The 20,489-nt window shown below is 38.3% G+C and overlaps 1 protein-coding gene across 1 annotated transcript in view; it reads left to right on the forward strand.

Annotated features, from left to right (window-relative positions):
• Positions 1 to 20,489, forward strand: part of LOC140527851 (myosin-13) — a 67,622-nt gene that overhangs the window by 34,760 nt on the left and 12,373 nt on the right. Inside the window, exons 22-29 of the mRNA XM_072645086.1 lie at positions 5,251 to 5,427; positions 6,999 to 7,144; positions 7,247 to 7,337; positions 9,487 to 9,876; positions 13,383 to 13,509; positions 13,604 to 13,722; positions 17,444 to 17,640; positions 18,518 to 18,701. Coding sequence (XP_072501187.1) covers positions 5,251 to 5,427; positions 6,999 to 7,144; positions 7,247 to 7,337; positions 9,487 to 9,876; positions 13,383 to 13,509; positions 13,604 to 13,722; positions 17,444 to 17,640; positions 18,518 to 18,701 — 1,431 coding nt within the window. The remainder of the gene's footprint in view (positions 1 to 5,250; positions 5,428 to 6,998; positions 7,145 to 7,246; positions 7,338 to 9,486; positions 9,877 to 13,382; positions 13,510 to 13,603; positions 13,723 to 17,443; positions 17,641 to 18,517; positions 18,702 to 20,489) is intronic.

A 20,489-nucleotide genomic window follows, 5' to 3' on the forward strand; every position in this document is an offset into this window, starting at 1 on the left:
CTCAAGCGCAGCCCCCCACTAGGCAGAAGTCTACCTGGACTTCATGTGTCCAGCCCTCTGTTTGAGTCTATAGCCAGCACTTCTGGAGGCATCACATTCCCTGAAGCTATTTATACTTGAATGACTATCACACGGTGTTGTCTATTTTCCGTTGGTGTCTTTGTACTCCTATTCCAGATTCTGCCATGGATCCTTATAATCTACCACTGCAATCTGGCTACTGTTCCTCTAGTGGATGTTGTCCTTGATGCTCTGGACCACATCTCTGCAACAGCTACAACTGAAATCATTCTTATAGATGCCTTAGGGGCTGAATTCAGCAGGAGACATAAAGGCAAGTGCAGATTTACTTAGTAAAGTCTCCTAGCCTTAGTTGCCATGTGGGCATGATCATGGAGGTAGGTAAGAAGGCATCCTTCCCAATATCATCCTACCCTGGAGGTAGGAATAGACCTTTACTTCTGCTACTGCTGACTGTTGGTGTCTTGAAAGCCTAAGTGAGGCCTCAGCAGTTGGTCACTGCTTTGACTAGCTCTAGAATTACATAATCATCAGCTTTTCCAGATCATCAAATAATCAAGGAATTCACAGTGATGACTGTGACCAAGACATAGACTCACCCAAGCCTTCACAAACTTCAGTTAGAAGCAAGCAGAGAATATCTAAATATGCTCTAAGAACTGGCCACTGAGCCTGCTCAGACATCCCATTACACCTTCCTTAGTTAAAAATTCTATTTCATTGGCAAATTGAGTGAAACTTTTTTTCAGATTTTGTCTGTATCCTTAATTCCAAAGTTTTCTACGGTCCCTGGTAGTTCCAGGCATTGATTTTTCATCTTCTGCCATGCACAAAAGAAACTCTAAACAATCAACGTGATACAGACCATAGAATCGAAAAGTTAGAAGATATCTCTAACCCATACATGAAAGGAACTGTCATATTATATCATCCCTAATAAACCTCTGCTTGAACACTATCACGTAGGGGTAACCACTACCTCTTGAGGCTAGTCATTCCTCTTTTTGGACAGCTGATTGTTAAGTTTTTCCTGACATCAAACTTAAATTGGATTCTTTACATCTTCCACTCACTGCTCCTGCTTCTGCCCTCTGGAGTCAAAAAAAAAAAGAACAAATCTAACTCTTTTTCTAAAAAGTAGGTTTTCAAAAATTGGAAGACAGCTACCTGTCTCCCCTGAGTTGGCTTTCCTCCAGGCTAAACATGCAGTTCCTTCAACAGATGATCACATGTCATAAACTCAAAGCCTTCACCCTCCTGGTCTCCTTCACCTTATCATGTAAGTCCTTCTTGAACACAATTCTCCAGATAAGGACAAAGGACAGTGGGATGATCACATCCTTGTTCATGAAAACTCTGCCCTCCTAATGTAGCTCAATTATATTATCCCATTGCTTTAGCTTTATTGGTTTCTACATCATATGGCTCACCTGAACCAGGTTGGAGCGAGGGCACATACAACAATTGGAATTCCTGTGATCTTAGGCTACAGTCTATCTGCCTCCTGAGTCACTGATGAGAGAGAAGAGGGAGTAGATGGAATTCACATTAGTCATCAAAAGGCACTAGGCTGGTAACCATTTTGATAAACCTTGGGAGACTTTCTGTTATGTCTTAGCTACTAATCCCAGAAAGATAATTGCTGCCATCAGATCAACTAATGACTGTCTCATCAACAACTTATTACTCTCCTTTTCTTCCTCAGCCCTTTTTGGAGGATCTTTCACCTGACAACTTCTGTATCTCTATAAAATACTCTTGAGAATAAAAGGAGTGTCTTCCTCCTTAGAGCATCCAGCTCTCCACTGCAGGAAGAATCCCCACTTTTTTTTCAAGGTCTACTTGTATAACTATCCTTTTCCTTCCTTTCTCCTCTGTGTAGTACCCCAAGGAGTTCTGGATGAAAATTCCTCTGGGTCCCTACAGACCCCTTTAAATCAACTTCAGTACCCTGGAATCTGGGATAATACAGCATAGCTTGAAATATCTATTAGTACATAATAGAGCCAGGATAATTAGCCCAGGCAATCACCTTCAAGTCCCATGCACACACAAATACGTACCTATGTATGTATGTATTATATATGTGGGTATGTATATGTATATATGTATGCATATAGAAATAAATACCTATCCATTGTGCTGTGTCTATTGCATGCAGTAGACATAGTATTATGCAAAACATCACCTGTTAGGCTATATCAGTGATATAGGTCTAAATTACATGTAGAATACAGTACAAATACATCTCATAGGACATGTCCAGAAAACAAAAGCAAATACGCATAACAACAAACAACTATAAAGCAACCATGAGAATAAGCCCACAAGATAATGAATTAGAAAAGCTACATATACATAGCTAGTAGCAAACTGAGCAAAGTTAAACTATTGTAGCTATAAAACCGACAAAATAACAGCATAAACCAAGTAGGCATAATATGAAAATAATAAAATAGAAGCATACTTAAACATTCAGATGCTCATGCACACTAATACATATATCAACATGTAAGTATCCAAACAAGGAAAAGTTATCTCAAAAGAATTAGTCTGATTCATAAAGGGAACACACTAGACTCTCCAATCACAGCCTAAAGCAATGGAGCAATGTTAATTTTTTCCCTAGTGGATCCCTGTGAAATAAGGATCCTGAGAGAATCTTGGAGAAATACCTCTAATAGGACCCATCAAATGGGAAGTACCAAAGCAATGTCATGGATGAGGTAGGACACCCTCTGAACTAACTAAGGGAGAAAAGAGTCCCCTTCCCCACACCAAAGTTATGGAAATGCTAGAAAGGGTGCACATGGCCTTAGGGTTGTGTCAATCCTACCCCGTGACAAGGGCTGAGAGACAACTAGGAAAGCATGGGAAGCCCTCACTCTGGCTGCCTTTGCCTCCCTTGCTGTATTTCTTTACTTTAGCAGATCAGAAGTGGTGACAGCATTTAATGGAGCAGTTGTAGTTGGGGCCAGAGCCAGAGAAGTCTGTTGGAAAGGACAGCCCAGAGAAGTCTGTTGGAAAGGACAGCAGCCACTTGAAGCAGGAGTGGCCAATGGCGCTATCTGCACTGGGAATGGAGGGAAACAGGAAAAATGGGCAAAAAGTGCCAGTTGCTAAAGGGAAGACAATTTCAGGAAATGTAACTGTCTTCAAGAAGTGCCAGCTTGGATTCAACCATGGCATGAATACTTGGGAGTGACACCTCAGAAGGATTTGGTGAGGGTTCTTCAAAGGGAGAAAAGGACTTCCAAAGCCAGGAGCTATGAGGTATCCCTCAGTCGGTACTGTGCTGGTAATGTTTAATCCTTCCGTCCCTCCCCTAAATGTATGTACAATACACTTTTAAGTTTGATCTACTTTATTAACATACATTTTCTCCATCCCTTCCTTTTTTTAATTTTTTGGAGTCAATCTGGGTTAAGTGACTTGCCAACCAGGGTCCCACAGCTACTAAGTGTCTGAGGTCATATTTGAACTGAGGTCCTCCTGACTCCAGGGCCACTGCTCTATCCTCTGTGGCACCTAGCTGTCCCTCTCTATCACTTTCTTAATCAGCAAAACAATCCAAGCCCTCTTGAATAGTATTTACTGATTTCCAAGGTAAAAATGCTCATAATGAAAACTGACTCTCTCCAGGCAATTTAAGATGATGCCAACATACCCCACCAGTTGTTCTGTACATGTGTGCCCCTCCACCTTTTTGCCTTTAAGTTTGAACCTAAGGGGAGAATGTGCCCCCAATTTGGGGGGAATGTTTTATAGCCACTTTTCTTGTTATACCTCCTCAGTAAATGCCTTTTCTAAAAATTAATGGATTGTGACTGGATAATTAATAATGGGCAGCTAAGTAGTAGAATGGATAGAGCATTGGACTTGAAATCAGCAAGACTCATCTTCATGAATTCAAGTGCAGCATCAGATACATACTAGCTGTGTGACCCTAGGCAAGTCACTTAACTCAGTTTCCTCATCTGTAAAATGAGCTGAAGAAGGAAATGACAAACCATTCCAGTATCTTTAGGCAAGAAAGCCCCAAATGGGGTCACAGAGAGATTGACAAGACCAAAATGGCGCAACAACAACAAATTATTGATGGTGAGCACACTTTGGTAGGGGGGAAACTTAGGGGGGAAACTTAGGAGGGAAACAGAAACCCAACCCCTCAGGATTACCCCTAGAAGTTTAATCTACCAGTTCAAGTACAGATTGGAAATGGACAGAGGGATTGCTATACCCTTTTTACAATGGAGAAACTGAAGCTTTCTAGTAAGTATTAAATCTATGACTTGAACCCAGGTCTTCTGACTCCCAAACTTTTACACCAATGGTAAATTGAAGTGTTGATCGTTAACTATAAATAACAGTTCATTATAGAATTCTCTTATAAAGTACACTCCTCTAATACATTAAAATATAAATCTATTTGACAAAATTCCATTTACATCCAATTTCTGCCTTGTAAAATAAGGAGTGAAGGGTGAGGTAATTAACCAAAAATGCCTAAGTTTGCTTCCATCTATAATATTCTATGATTCTAAACCTTTAAGGAAGTATTTTGTTTTACAATGAATTACTATATCATAATGGTATGTCACTAGTAATTTCCTATTCGTGCTACATGATTGAGTGGAATATAAAATATTGAAGTGGTCATGCCCAAAAGCAATGTTAAGCTAAAGAAAGTAAAGTTTCTCTTCAGTGTCTTCTATATCTCCTTTCCAGCCTTTTATCCCCTTTTACTCTACTGCTGACCTTCCTTTCTTTCCTCCCTCTGCATTCCCATGCCAAGTACTCTCATCAGTAGCAAGGACCCCATCATCACATCTACCCTAGGAAATACCCCATGCTCCTTAGATTTTGCTCTTTTCTCCTTCACTCTTTATTCACCCCCACTTAAACTGTACATTTCCCATGTTCTTTTCCCTCAGGGATATGCCTTCTTATAAATCTGTTAATGTTAGTGGATATTAACACCCACTTTTTAAGGAATAGTTAATATCTAAATATGGGTTTCTGAAGATACAAAGCCTTTGCTCAAAAATAGTAAATCTCTTGGTGGAAAGTTCAAGCACCATACTGGCAGAAGAGTATTTAAAAAAAAAGATGAAATACAAATCCAGAAGAATAGTGAGGGGCTACAGAGAGGTAACAGGGTTCAAAGGGTTCAGTGCAAGCATCAATTTTCATTGTTCCTTTATTTAAAGTGTGTTGAATTTCTTCTAGGTAAAGAATCTTTCTGAAGAGATGACAGCTCTAGAAGCAAATATTTCCAAGCTGAACAAAGAAAAGAAATCTCTCCAGGATGCACATCAGCAAACTCTAGATGATTTACAGGCTGAAGAAGATAAAGTCAACAGTCTGATCAAAATGAAAGTTAAACTTGAACAGCAAGTAGATGATGTAAGAATATTTAGTATTGCAGCTGAATATTCAGTGGGCATATGATGCTGAATGGAAAGTACAGTACCATCATCCCACATTTGTAAATGCTAAAGATTCAACTTTCAAATGAAAAAATTGCAATCCAATCTTTATTTTTCCTTTTTGTGGCAATGAAAATTACTTTTTTTCCAGTGCTGTGGTGGAATAACACTTGAATTTCATTCATTCATTCATTCATTCATTCATTCATTCATTCATTCATTTATTCATTTGTACTGTACTGGTAAGGGATGCCCAAATTCACCAAATGTTATGATTGTACATAGACGGCTGTTTGAGACCAAACTAGTTAAATACCAATTAGAGAGGGAACCCCTATGGTTAAATTCACAGATCATATCCCCTAGAGTTGAGAGTATGTACATTAACACTTTGTTATTGTTCAGTCGAGTCTAACTCTTCATGACCTGTGGACCACATCACACAAATACTGTGAGTTTTGTTTTTGTTTTGGGCGGTATTTTTTGGCAAAGATACTGGAGTGGTTTGCCATTTCTTTCTCTAGGTCATTTTACAGATGAGGGAAATGAGGCAAACTAGGTTAAGTGACTTGCCCAGGGTCACACAGCTGAGGCTGAATTTGAACTCAGGTCTTCTTGACATCAAGTCTAGTACTCTATCTACTAAGCAACCTAGCTATTTTAACACTTTGGTCTTCCCCAATCCCATAATGAGGTATGTGTGAGATCCAACCCACCCTGTACATAGCTATAGGGATGCCACAAAGTAGCATTCATTTCTTAACTGGCTAACCTACAGAGGTGGGATAAGGGAGGGGTAAAGGAGGGGAAGAACTGACATCTCTAGTTGTCCTGATTTATATCTTGCCACTGGACCTAAATAGCTCCAGAGGAGAGATTGAGGCTGGTGACTTTGCACATCCCTGCAAATCCAATCCACTGCAAGTCATGACATTGCCTACCCAATGTCATGGTCCTCTTAGAGAACAAAGAAAAAACAACCTACAAGGAGCATGCATGCTCTGGATACAGGCCAGAAGGAATCAGAGTATCTTAAGATTTAGAACTGGAAGAAGTCACAGATTTAACAAGATCTCAAGATGAAAGGGATCTTCAGAAATCATCTGATCCAGCCCCTCCATTTCACAGGGTTGAAGGAGGAAATGCATTGGGAGAGTAGAAGATCAGGGCAGATTCATTCCCTGCCTAACCAAGAAGGGCTGCAGCCAACACACACTATGACATACAAGGGGTCCTAGAGTATTTACACAAAATCTGACTTCCAATAACTAGCTTCTAAAGGACATTATGTTATTTTCTAGTGGAAAACACTGAATTTCAAGTTCAAAGGATCTTAATTTGACTCCTGGCTGTGCTACAGAATAGTTCTCTGACTTTGTGCAAGCCAATAAAATTGTCTAGGTTTTCTTATCTGCAAAAATGAGTGGGCTGAACAAGATGATTTCTAAAGTCTCTTCTGACTATAAATCCTATTATCCTATAATCCTATGAAACAGACTAGTTTATGTCCCCTGGCTCATATTGAACTTAATCTCTTTCTCTTTCTAGCTAGAGGGTTCTTTGGACCAGGAAAAGAAACTCCGAACAGAACTAGAACGAATGAAGAGGAAGCTTGAGGGGGATGTGAAGCTATCCCAGGAATCTGTCATGGACTTAGAAAATGACAAACAACAAAATGAGGAAAAAATGAAGAAGTATAAAGTTGACCTTTTTATTTTGTATCTTTGAAATTAAATCTGAAAGCCAAATTCAATTTTCAAATCCTGGCATCTGATATGCTTTTGAATTTTTGCTAGGAAAGAATTTGAAATCAGTCAGTTACAAAGCAGAGTTGAGGATGAGCAGGTACAGAGTTTGCAATTGCAGAAGAAGATTAAGGAGTTACAGGTAAAAAAAAAATTTTAAACTATTCTTACAAAAAAAAGCCTTTCCAAATTCCCTTTCCTCCCCATATTTATCCTTTCTTTATCCCAGTATCCATCTTCCTTCACATTAGAGATAGAGAAATTATCCTCTCCCCTACTCTGTGTTTCTTGCCTTCCTTCTCTTCTTCCCCCCTACCATTAGTACCTCCCCTTATCTCAGTAAGTCAAAATGTCAGTCTATTCCAAAGCAAACTTAGGAACTCTCCAGTTCTGTCTTAACAATAGCCTGCTGGATATTTCCACCAAGCATCCAGTTTGTGTCAGTAAGTAGACACTTGGCAGAAAGAAAGGAAGGAAGGAAGGAAGGAAGGAAGGAAGGAAGGAAGGAAGGAAGGAAGGAAGGAAGGAAGGAAGGAAGGAAGGAAGGAAGAAAGTGAAGAAGAAAAAAAAGAAAGAAGGAAGGAAGGAAGAAAGAAAGAATGAGTCCCATATTCTTTCAAGGATACAGCTTGTAAATTGACTAAAATATATCCCAAATAAATCCAAGATAGTTTCTGGGGGAGGCACTAGAAGCGAGGGGAATTATGAAAGACCTTGTGTAGGAGACATTAATTATGCTGAATTTTGAAGGAGGCTAAGAATTCTAATGGGTAGAGGTAAATAGGAAATGTCAATGTGAAGAAATTAATGAATGAATGAAACATATATTAAACACTATATGCAAAGCATTGTACTCAGCACTGGAGATACAAGTAGAAAAAAAGACAGTTGAATTCAATGAGTTCACATTCTAAGGGGAAAACAGCACATATGGAAGTTTTCAGCGGCAAAGTCAGATAGATAGGTCCTTAATCTCACTTCTTTCAGGGAACATATTAAGAAAGATACTATTTTTCGAGTCAGGAAGATCTGAATTCAAATCCTGCCTCAGACACTTACAAGTTATATGACCTTGCACAAGTCACATACCTGTTATCAGCCCTAGTTCCCTCAATGTAAATAGGGATTATAGGAACACTTTCTGATAGGGTTGTTGTGAGGATCAAATGAGATAACATAAAGAGTTTTTTAAATCTTAAAGTGATATATAAATGCTAGCTGGTCATAGCTGTAGTAGTATTAATATTTTTCTCTCTCCAATCTATTCTCCACATAGCTCTCATATTAATAATCTGAAAATACCAATCAGATCATGTCATTCCCTTACTTTAAAATAGTAGCTTTTCATTCATTTCAGTCATGTACAACTCCTTATGACCCCATTTGGGGTTTCCTTGGTAAAGAGACTGGAGTGGTTAGCCATTTCCTCCTCCAGCTCATTTTACACATGAGAAAACTGAGGCAAACAAGGTTAAGTGACTTGCCCAGAGTCACATAGCTAGTGAGTATCTGAAGTCTGATTTGAACTCAGGACGATGAGTCTTCCTGACTCCAGACTCTGCCCTTTATTTACTGCTCCCTCCGAAATAAAATACAAAGTCCTCTGTCATTGAATGCCATTCTTACAATGACTCTCCTGTATCCCTTGCTCATTCTTTCCAGTCCAACTGGTCCACTGGGTGCTGTCTATAAGCAACATCTGCCCTCCTGATGTTGTGTCTTTACACAGGTTCTGTGTCTTTGTAAAAGTGGTCCTCTATTGGACTGCACCCTCTCCCCATCTTCATCCCTTAGACTGTCTAGGTTCCTCCGAAAAATAGCTCAGATGCTATTTCCTAAACAAGACCTTTATTGATCCTCCTCAGTCAGTACTCATTCTCTCTTGAAATTGCTTTGCTTTATTTTGTATATATGTGTCATTTATTTTTGCACATTTTATTTCCCTACTAGAAAGTAAGCTCATTTCGTTTTGTAGCTCATGTGCAACACAGGGTCTTGCACATAGTAGGTGCTCAGCAATTGAGGAAAGAGGCCCAGTACATTGGAAAGAATATAGACTTTGTAGTCAGAGAAACGGAGAGATCTGCATTCATATTCTGCCTCTGACATTTATTACTATCATGACCTTGGGCGAGTCACTTATTCTCTTTAAACTTCAGTTTCTTCACCTATAAAATAAGAAAGTGGATTACTAGTCTCCAGGATCCCTTTTATTTCTACAGCTATAATCCCATGAAACACTGTAAAATGTTATAAATGTTTGTTGAATTGAGTGGAATTGAACATTTTAGGCTCGTATAGAAGAAGTGGAGGAGGAAATTGAAGCCGAGCATACACTTCGAGGAAGGATTGAGAGGCAGCGCTCCGATCTCTCCAGGGAACTCGAGGAGATCAGCGAACGCCTGGAACAAGCTGGAGGCGCGACATCGGCTCAGGTGGAGCTGAACAAGAAGAGAGAGACCGAATTCCAGAAGCTGCGCCGAGACTTCGAAGAGGCCACCCTGCAGCATGAGGCCACTGTGGCCGCCCTCCGCAAAAAGCACGCGGATAGCATGGCGGAGCTCCAGGAGCAAATCGACAACCTGCAGAGGGTCAAGCAGAAACTGGAGAAGGAGAAGAGTGAACTGAAGATGGAGGTTGACGACCTTGCCAGCAATGTAGAAAGTGTCTCCAAATCTAAGGTAGATTCATAGGTTTTAGAAAATTCTACAATTCTATAACTCTTTCTGGTGATAGGCAGTGCCTAGAATGTATATAGCTCTTATTCAGGCTTGTAAAACACTTTACTCTGTGTGTGTGTGTGTGTGTGTGTGTGTGTGTGTGTGTGAGAGAGAGAGAGAGAGAGAGAGAGAGAGAGAGAGAGAGAGAGAGAGAGAGAGAGAGAGAGAGAAAACATTTTACGGTTAAAACACTTTAATGTTCTTATTTGTTCCTCACAACAGCCCTGAGAGGCAGGTATTTTAATTGTATAGATGAAGAAACTGAGGCAGACTTGCCCAAGTTTACACGGTCAATGTCAGGATCCAGGCAGGATTCGAACATGGGTCTTCTTGACTCCAAGTCCATCAGCTGCCTCAGCTGTTAGTAGACATTACTACTAAGATGCTCACTGACATACCTCAAGTCCTAAATGAAGGTCATCTCGCTGTCATACCCACTCACCATCATCCCACCTTTCCAACTGCCCTGCTTTTGTCAGCAGTACACTGAGTCACCCAGAACTGTGACAATCTTCTAAGTGAATTAAAATTCACTGCAGTAGCCTACCTTTCCCAGTGCTGGGAGGTCAGTCATTGGTCCAAGTCCTAGTATAGTAGAAAAACTATAAAGAGCTTCCCATCTGAGGTAGGTTTGGCCTTAGTTTCAGGGTCTCATTATTAACTCATGTGTTATACATATCTATATGTATATAGATATGTATATAGTCCTTTCCAGACTCACTGCTTTATGTACATATCTGGCTTCTATGAACTCCCTGTCTCTTAGCAGCTTTCTTGGTCTCAAACAACTATTCCCCACCAATCTCTGAATTCTTTGTGTATCTGATGGACTTCCTGGGTCCTAATTGTCTCCTGGATAGGCATATAACTTACTTTCACATATCTGCTTTTGGCTTCTAATAGGCCTCTGCAGCTCCTTGCTACTTATAGACAAGCATTACATTCATCTGAGGTTGCTATCATTCAACCTGCGTGACAAGTACAAATAAAAAATACTATATACAATGATGGTGGTAAAATAATTTATCTGCCATACAAATAGTGTTTTGAATGGTGCTTTGAGATTGTGCATTTTTTCCTGATCACAGCAGCCTTTTGGGGTAGTCATTACAAGTCTTAGTTATTATTCCCACTATATTGATGAGGAAATAATCTTCAAGATTAAGTGACTTGCCCAAAGTCACCCAACTAGAAAGTGTCCGGGTCAGAATCTGAACCCGTGTATCTTCTGATTTCAAGTCCAGTGTACTTTCCATGAGTGGAATAGTGTGGTATGACGAAAAGATCCCTGGTCTTATAAGATATGAGTTCAGATCCTGACTTACTAGTTAAATTATCGTTGGTCAATCATTTAAATTCTCTATAATTTAATTTTCTCATCTGTAAAATGGGAATGATGATAATACTTATATTACCTACCTACATCACAGTGTTGTTGTAAAAAAGTTTCTTTGTAAGCCCTGTGGTTCTTTTACGTAAGTGTGAGTTACTATTCTAACAAGTACAAGTGTCAGGATGGGAATTTTACTTCATGAATATAAATAAACACTTTTCTGATGTATACAATAAAACATATCATACTTTACAATACAAAAAGGCAACGTCTTTCGTTCTTCAAAGAAGGAAAAGAAACTAGTTTTGAACCTTGCCCCAAAGAAGAGATATGAAGATGTAACTCCCTTTTTTTGCAGAGGTGAAGAACCAAGTATTATTATTGGTTGGTGTGCTTTTATGGAGCTGTATTTTTTCCTATTCTTTGTAATAAGCAATAGTTCTCTAAGGGGAGAAAGAGAGAATTTATTGAGAAATGAAAATGTGATAAAAAACAAAAGATGTGAATTTTTTTTAAGAAACGAGCAGTTCACAAGTATTTGTGTTTCCATACTTTAAATGGTAGTGTAAGTACTTTTTTATTTTTTGAGAGGCAATCAGAACTAGGTGACTTGCCCAGTATCACATAGCTAGTAAGTGTCTGAGACCGGATTCGAACTCAGGTCCTTCTGACTCTGTCTATTGCTCTATCTATTGTACCACCTAAGTACTTTTTAAAAGGAAATCTGTTGTTTTTTGTGCGTCTGTCTCTTTTGCAAATCTCTTTGCTATCTCTTTTCTTTCATTCTTTTTCCTTCTTTTCTCTCTCTTCCTTATTTTTCTCTTCTCATACCTTTAAATGGAAAGAATATAGAACTGAAAAGAAACATGGCACATTTGATTGAGAGCAGGCCTCTTTAACCCAGCTTAGAAAAACCTAGGCTCAAGTCCCACCAATACCACCTAGCTGCTAAGCAGTCCTGAACATGTCATTTCATCTCTCAATACCCTGAGCAGCTCTCTGGCATAAATTTCAGCTATAAATTTCTACTGACAATCTTCAGTCATAAAAGAGGTTTCCTTGCAGGAAGTCTCCTATATTAGTGAAGTCACAGGATTAGGTCAAAAAAGTAAATAAAACTAGTACATATTTAGTAAGGTGCAATTGAAAGACTACTGAACTTGACGTCAGAAGATAGGCTCAGATCTAAACTCTGCCTCTAGCTAGATAATTAGAGGAAAAATCACTTCATCTCTGGTAAGTCTCAGCCCTCCCATCTGTAAAATGCTGATAATAATACATTAAACTACTGACTTTGAAAATCAAAAAATGCTATGGAAATATGAGTTAATCTTATAGGGTATCCTCAAAGTCTTAATGTAGCTTTAAGCTCTTAAAGCCTAAAACTATACCAAGACTTTTGGGACACCGTATCATCTGCAAAATGAGCTGGAGAAAGAAATGGCAACCATTCTGTGGTCTTTGCCAAGAAAACCTCAAATGGGGTCATGAAAAGTTCAGACAGGACTAATCAATTAAACAATAACAAAATATTTCTGAAAAAGCGTTTCATGTTCTTTTTTTTAATTTTAAAAACCATGTGGAACTCTGCCTTGAAAGGTGTGGGGGAAAGTAATTCAGACATGACCATACGTTTGTTTCCCGAGGATACAGACCCTCGGTAGAAAAGGGCTGTCTTGTTTTTTTAAACTATTTTATGTGAGGCTATCTTTTCTTCCTCAACAAGAGAAAATAAGCTCCTTAAAGACAGGATTCTTTTAAATGATATAGTAGCTGTCAGCGTGTTAAAAATATTTTTTAATCTATGATTTTACTGGTACAGAGAATATCCTGTAAGGAGATTTTCCTCTACCAATGCAATTTGATTCAGTTATTCTTGTTGGAGCACTGGGAGATGAAGTGATTTTTCTGGGTTATACAATAAGTATGTGTGTGAAGCAGAATTGGGATCCAAATCTTCCTGACTCTGAGATCAGGTTTCCTTCTTCTCTGCAATACTGCCTCTTAATAAACATATGAGTTAATGTGTTGATGAATGATGGAATTGGAATATTGATTTGTTGGGGGAAGGGGAGAGGTTCCACCACATAGGACTTCAATTGTTTTTAACCCTACTTGCAATTATTTTTTAAAGAGCAACATAGAAAAAATGTACCGGACCCTAGAAGACCAGTTCAGTGAAATTAGTGCAAAGGATGACCAACACACACAGTTGATCCATGATCTGAATATGCAAAAAGCACAGATGCAGACCCAAAATGGTAAGAATGGGATACAGATTAATGACAAAACAAGGACCAGTGGGGAGAAGTGATGTTTGCTGACAGAGAAGGTCTGCCCATATCTGTGTTCCAGGTGAGCTCAACCATCAACTGGAAGAGAAGGAGTCTCTGGTTTCACAGCTGACCAAAGGCAAACAGGTAATAACCTACCAACTGGAAGAACTGAAGAGACAACTGGAAGAAGAAATCAAGGTCAGAGCCAACTTTTTTTTCTAGTACTAATGTGAAACTGATGTCTGAGATATTCTTCAAGTTTCCCTAGGTCAGAAAGCTCTTCACAGGGAGTAGCATTCAAGGCCCTCCATCCCCTAGGATCTTTCTTCCCCTAATCACAATGCATACCTATCAAACCTATCCGCTGTAGCCAGATCCAAATTATTGTCAGACCTATACATTGTTACTTGTCCCTATGTTTATTCATATTGCCCTTCTGACTTAGAATCCTCTCCTGCTACTTGCTTGAAGACAAAGATTGATTTTTCCCTTTCTCCAGTAAACTTAGTATAGGGCATGGGGTAAGTACTTAATAAAGGTTGATGTGCAGCTCTGCTTTAAGATACAAAAACAGAGGTTACTTTAGAAGACAGAAAAAAATAACTTCTAAGAGAGGATGTGTAGGTGATTGAGAAAAAATTTTCTTCCTTTCTGGGAATAATTTTTAAAGAACATCTTGGTGTAGAAGTGATCCTAGGTTCTCAAAGGCAGTGTCAGTGAGGTATCAGCTCTGGAAAACCTTTCTTCATGAGTGGGTCCAGAGATGAACTATATGTCTATTTTTTGAGGACTCGCTTAGCTAACATTCAAGAATTTCATCACCAAACCAACTTCACAGTGATATTTTTTTCAATCACAGTATATTATAGATAGAGTATGATCTGCATCAATAGAGGGAATGTTCATACCAATGAAGTTATGGGTCCTTGAAGTATTGAATTGTATATATGAAAGGACATAAAAATAGTCACACTAGAGGAACCCCCCACCCCACCCCAGTCAATCTAGTCTATAATTCTCTCTGGCAATGGGATTTTCCATTCAGTCTCAGTGAGAATGAGGGGAACATGACCTTTAATTGATTGGTTACATAGCACTTTCTCACCTCATGGAGAGTTAGAAAGTAGAATTACCAGTGCTATATAAACTATTTAGAAAAATAGGCAAAGAAGGAGTCTACCAAATTTCTTTTACGACACAAATATGGTTCTGATACCTAAACCCGAAAGAGTTAAAAACAAAGAAAGAAAATACAGACCAATTTTCTTAATGGATATTGATGCAAAAAATTTTAAATAAAATATTATCCAGGAGATTACAGCAATATATCACCAGGATCATATGTTATGACCAGGTAGGATTTATGCCGGGAATGTAGGCTTGGTTCAATGTCAGGAAAACCATCAGCATAATTGATCATATTGCAACAAAACCAGTAGAAATCATATGATCATATCAATAGATGAAGAAAATGTTTTTGAGAAAATACAGCACCCATTCCTATTAAAAACCCTAAACAGCATAGGAATAAATGGAACTTTTTTTAACATGATAAAGAGTATCTATCTAAAACCATCAGCAAGCATTATCTGTAATGGGGAAAAGCTAGAAGCCTTCTTGGTAAGGTCAGGGGTGAAGCAAGAGTGCTTATTATCACCACTATTATTCAATATTTTAGTAAAAAATGTTAGCTTTAGTAATAAGAGAAGAAAATTGAAGGAATTAGAATAGCAATGAAGAAAGAAAACTATCATTCTTTGCAGATGGTATACTCAGAGAATCCTAGAGAATCAACTAAAAAAAAGTGGTTGAAATAATTAACAACTTGAGTAAAATTGCAGGATATATAATAAACTTACATAAATCACCAGCATTCCTATATATGATCAAAAAAGCCCAGCAGGAAGAGATAGAAAGTGAAATTCCATTTTAAATAACTGTAGACAATATAAAATACTTGTGAGTCTACCTGCCAAGACAAACCCAGGAACTATAAAAACACAATGACAAAACACTATTCACACAAATCATATGAAATCAAACAACTGAAAAAATAACAATTGCTCATGGATAGGTTCAGCCAATATAATAAAAATGACAGTTCTACCCAAATTAATTTAATTAGTCAGTGCCATACTAAAAAGCTACTGAAAATTTATAGAGCTAGAAAAAAAGTACAAAATTCATCTGGAAGAACAAAAGGTCAAAAATGTCAAGGGAATTAATGGGAAAAAATGCTAAGGAAGGTGGACTATCCTTACCAGATCTCAAACAATATTATAAAGTGGTAACCATCAAAGTTATGTGGTACTTGCAAAGAAATAGGATGGTAGACTAGTGGAATAGATTAGGTATACAAGACTCAGTAGTAAAAAACCATGGTAATCTAATTTTGATAAATCCAAAGACCCCAGCTTCTGGGACATGAAGTCACTATTTGACAAGAACTTCTGGGAAAACTGGAAAACAGTATAGCAGAAACTAATTATTGACCAATATCTTAGAACATATACCAAGATAAGATCAAAATGGGTACATGATTTATACATAAAGGTTAATACCAAAAGCAAATCAAAAGAGCAAGAAATAGTTTATCTTTCAGCCATATGGAGAAGGAAAGAATTTATGAACAAAAAAGATAGCATTATGAAATATAAAATGAATCATTTTGATTATATCAAATTTAAAAAGTTTTTTGCACAAACAAAACCAATGCAACCAAGATTAGAAGAAAAGCAGAAAATGAGGAAACAATTTTTACAGCAAAGGTCTCTGACAAAGACCTCATTTCTCATATATATAGAGAGAAGTGAGTCAAATTTATAACAATACAAGTCATTCTCCAATTGATTAATGGTGAAAGGATATGAACAGGCACTTTTTTAGATGAAGAAAAGTTATCTATAGTCGTGAAAAAATGCTCTAAATCACTATTGATTAGAGAAATGCAAATTAAAACAACTCTGAGGTACCACATCACACCTATCAGATTGGCTAATATGACAGAAAAGGAAAATTATAAATACTGGAGAAGACGTGGGAAAATTGGGACACTAATGCACTATTGGTGGAATTGTGAACTGATTCAACCATCCTGGAGAGCAATTTGGAACTACATCCAAAGGACAATCAAACTGTGCATACCCTTTGATCCAGCAATACTACTACTAGATCTGTATCCCAAAGGGAATTTTTAAAGGGGGAGGGAGAGGGGGAAAAGACCTACTTGTACAAAAATATTTATAGCAGCTCTTTTTGTGTTGGCAAAGAATTGGAAATTGAAGGAATGTCTGTCACTTGGGGAATGGTTAAACAAGTTGTGATATATGAATGTAAAAGAATACTGTTGTGCTATAAGAAATGATAACCAGTGGATTTCTGAAAACCTGGGAAGCCTTACATGAATTAATGCAAAATGAAGTGAGCAGTACAAGGAGAACACCGTACACAGTAAAAGCAACATAGAATGATGATCAACTATGAATGACTTAGCTATTCCCAGAAATACAATGATTCAAGACAATTCCAAAGGTCTCATGAGGAAAAATGCTATTCACATCCAGAGAAAGAACTCATGGTGTCTGAATTCAAATCAAAGCATACTATTTTTACTTTCCTTATTTTTTCCTTATTTTTCTGATCTGTTTCTTCTTTCACAACATGACTAATACGGAAATACGTTTTTACCAAATTGCACATAAATAACCTATATCAGATTGCTTACTGTCCTGGGGAGAGAGAAAATTTGAAATTCAAAATTTTTTAAATGAATGTTAAAATTTGTATTTACATGTAATTAGAAAAAAATGCTATATAAATTTTTTTAAAGTAGAATTAAGAGACCTGGTACTCCAGTTTAAATCAAAATATCCTACCGTAGAAGCTGATTCTTACCCCTTCTATACTGTTATCATTCCAGGCCAAGAATGCTCTTGCCCATGCACTACAGGCTTGCCGTCACAACTTTGACTTGTTAAGAGAACAATATGAAGAAGAACAGGAAGCCAAAGCTGAACTCCAGAGGGTCATGTCCAGAGCCAACAATGAAGTGGCCCAGTGGAGAAACAAATATGAGACTGATGCTATACAACGTACAGAGGAACTGGAAGAGGCTAAGTATGGACTCTGAAATTTGCGGGGTGGAAAATTGGTGAATAGGCAGGCCAACACTCATAGTAAATCTCCATTCTTGAAAATTATTATGCATCTTATTTTCCAAGTCTATTCCTAAATACTTATATAGTATCCTGCAACCCCATGGCAACTCCCAGCCCTTCCTCAAATAATCCCATCATTCCACCCGCCTCCCTTCTGTGACTCATTTGAGCCAGATCTACTTCTAACTTGCCTCCCCCAAGTCTTTTTGGGCTCCCCCAGATGGTTCTTATATTCTCTTACATCACCAAATATCTTAAATCAGTCTTATCTCATCCTTGTGAGCTATTTATCTTTCCTCATGTAGCAGGAGACTGGCCAATGAGGGTCCCAATCCTGGAAGCATGTGCAGTAGACTGCCTGTTGCCAACCTACGTGAAGGGCTTAGGGAGCCTGCTTCTAGGAGTTTGTGCTGATGTGTAATGAGGGGGTCCTCCAGATCAAAGCATGTATAAATTTCATGTGATTATGTTTTATTTGTCTACTGAGTAGTGAAAAAAAAGCCTTTTGATGGGCTACTGAGCCGGAACTGAATGTGCATACAAAAGTCACTAAATAGCTAAATTGATCTCTCTCTTCAAAGACCCCTTTTCCACTTTCTTTTATGGTACTCACTGATTATCCCATTGGTCCCAATATTTACCTATATAGAGTTTACTACCTCTCATGCAACTATGTTCCAGAAAGACTCAATTTTGGCACATTGAGGGACACTTCCAGTGTCCTTCAGTTGGAAGAACTTAGACTTCTCCCTTCCCCAACTCTCCATTATATTTGGTAGTTTCCCTATGCATTTGGAAATAATTCCTTTTTGAGAAATTACGTTTGATCCTTTTAGGAAAAAACTAGCCCAGCGGCTCCAAGAAGCTGAAGAAAATATTGAGACTGTGAACTCCAAATGTTCATCTTTGGAGAAAACTAAGCAGAGGCTTCAGGGGGAAGTGGATGACCTTATGCTTGATTTGGAGAGATCTAACACCGCCTGTGCTGCTCTGGACAAGAAACAGAGGAACTTCGATAAGGTCCTTGCTCAGATTTGTAGAAATATAAATACATGGCAAGAATCCCTAGTCTACTGTTTTCATAAGGCTGTTGTAGGAAAAGTGTTCTCTAATGGAAAAGCACACTATAAGTGTGACTCATTTGTTATACCCTAGAGTCATCCAACTTAGAAGGCAAAAGAATCTCATAATAGTCCATAATTTTCATTTGTCCCTCCCAATCTATAATGATGGGGTATTAAATAAATAATGGAGTAGACATGTCTAAAATCAGCCCTTGAGTGCATGAGGGTGCTAAATGTACAGAGGTAAAAGTGTGTATGGGCTCTGAGAAAGTCTGAGAAATTGAGTCAATGTAAAGATTAGGTCTACGAGTCAGAGAGCAATAAATTGGATCAGTGTGTTCGTGTTAAGAAAAGAATTAGAAGGGGCAGCTGGGTGGTGTGATGAATAGAGCACAGGACCTGAGTTCAAATGTGGTCTCAGACACTTGACACTTACTAGCTGTGTGACCTTGGGCAAGTCACTTAATCCCTTGCCTTCCCCCCCCCCCAAAAAAAAGAAAAGAATTAGAAGTATGACCCATGTGGAACCCAGAAGTTTGGGAGGCACCATAATAGGGAACTTGCTGGAGTATGATCTTCTTTTTCACTGACTTTTATGTACTATGTTAAATTTTGCAAAGTGATTTGCATATTTTATCTCCCTTGAACCTCACAACAACCCCATGAAGTAAGTAATATGGGTAATATTATCCCATTGTATTGATGTGGAAACTGAGACTCAAAAACTTCAGTGACTTGCCCATGATCATACAGATAAGATCAGAACATGGGTCTCCCTGACACTACATTGAATATTCTAAGAAAGGATACTAGGCCTGATGGAAGGAGCATGCTGCATAACATGAGAGATGCTTAATAAATGTTTGTTGAATTTAAGACTGTATGTCATTCTGGCTTCCAGGGCACTTCTCTGGTGTAACACAACATGTGGGGAAGCATAATGGCAGGCTCTCCTAGATTGTGATGGCAGAGGCAAAGCAACAGAGTACAAAAGACACAGAACTTAACATTCTAGGACAGAAATTCAAGTCTCAGCTGTGCCATGGAATAGCCATTATTAGGCTGTGGACAAGTTGCTGAGCCTTTCTGAGCCCCAGCTTCCTCAAATGCAAAATGGGAGGTGCTCCCTGAACTTCCTGTCTCAGAATTTTTCTGAGAAAAGTATCTCAGAAACTGTAAGGTTTTATATGAACACAAACAATTGTTAAGAGAGTCTGAGGCACCAAGGTGGTCCAGTGGGTAGTGTCCTGGGCTTGTAGTCAAGAATACATGAGTTCAAATCCCATCTCAAACATTTGCTAGTTGTGTGAGCTTGGGAACTTAATTCACATAATCTTTCCCAACCCACTTCCTCAGCTGTAAAATGGGAATAACACTTATTTGACAGGTTTGTCGGTGAGGATCAAATGAGATTATATGTAAAGTGCTTTGCAGATCTTCAAGGGTTATATAAATGCAGCTAGGTGTTACAGGCACTAGACTTGGGGTCAGGAAGACCTGAGTTCAAATTCAGCCTCTGTTACTTACAGCTATATGACCCTGGGCAAGTTACTTAACCTCTGCCTCAGTTTTCTCCTCTGCAAAATGAACATGATAATAGCACCTACATTGTTGTTGTGAGGATCAGATGAATTAATATTTGTAAAGCACTTAGCACAGTGCCTGGCACAAAGTAAGCTCTATGTAAATGTTAGGTATTATAATTATGGTTATTAAATTCTAGCTATTACGATTATGTTACAAG

This window comes from Notamacropus eugenii, chromosome 2, assembly GCF_028372415.1.
Source record: "Notamacropus eugenii isolate mMacEug1 chromosome 2, mMacEug1.pri_v2, whole genome shotgun sequence".
Taxonomy (NCBI): Eukaryota; Metazoa; Chordata; class Mammalia; order Diprotodontia; family Macropodidae; genus Notamacropus; species Notamacropus eugenii.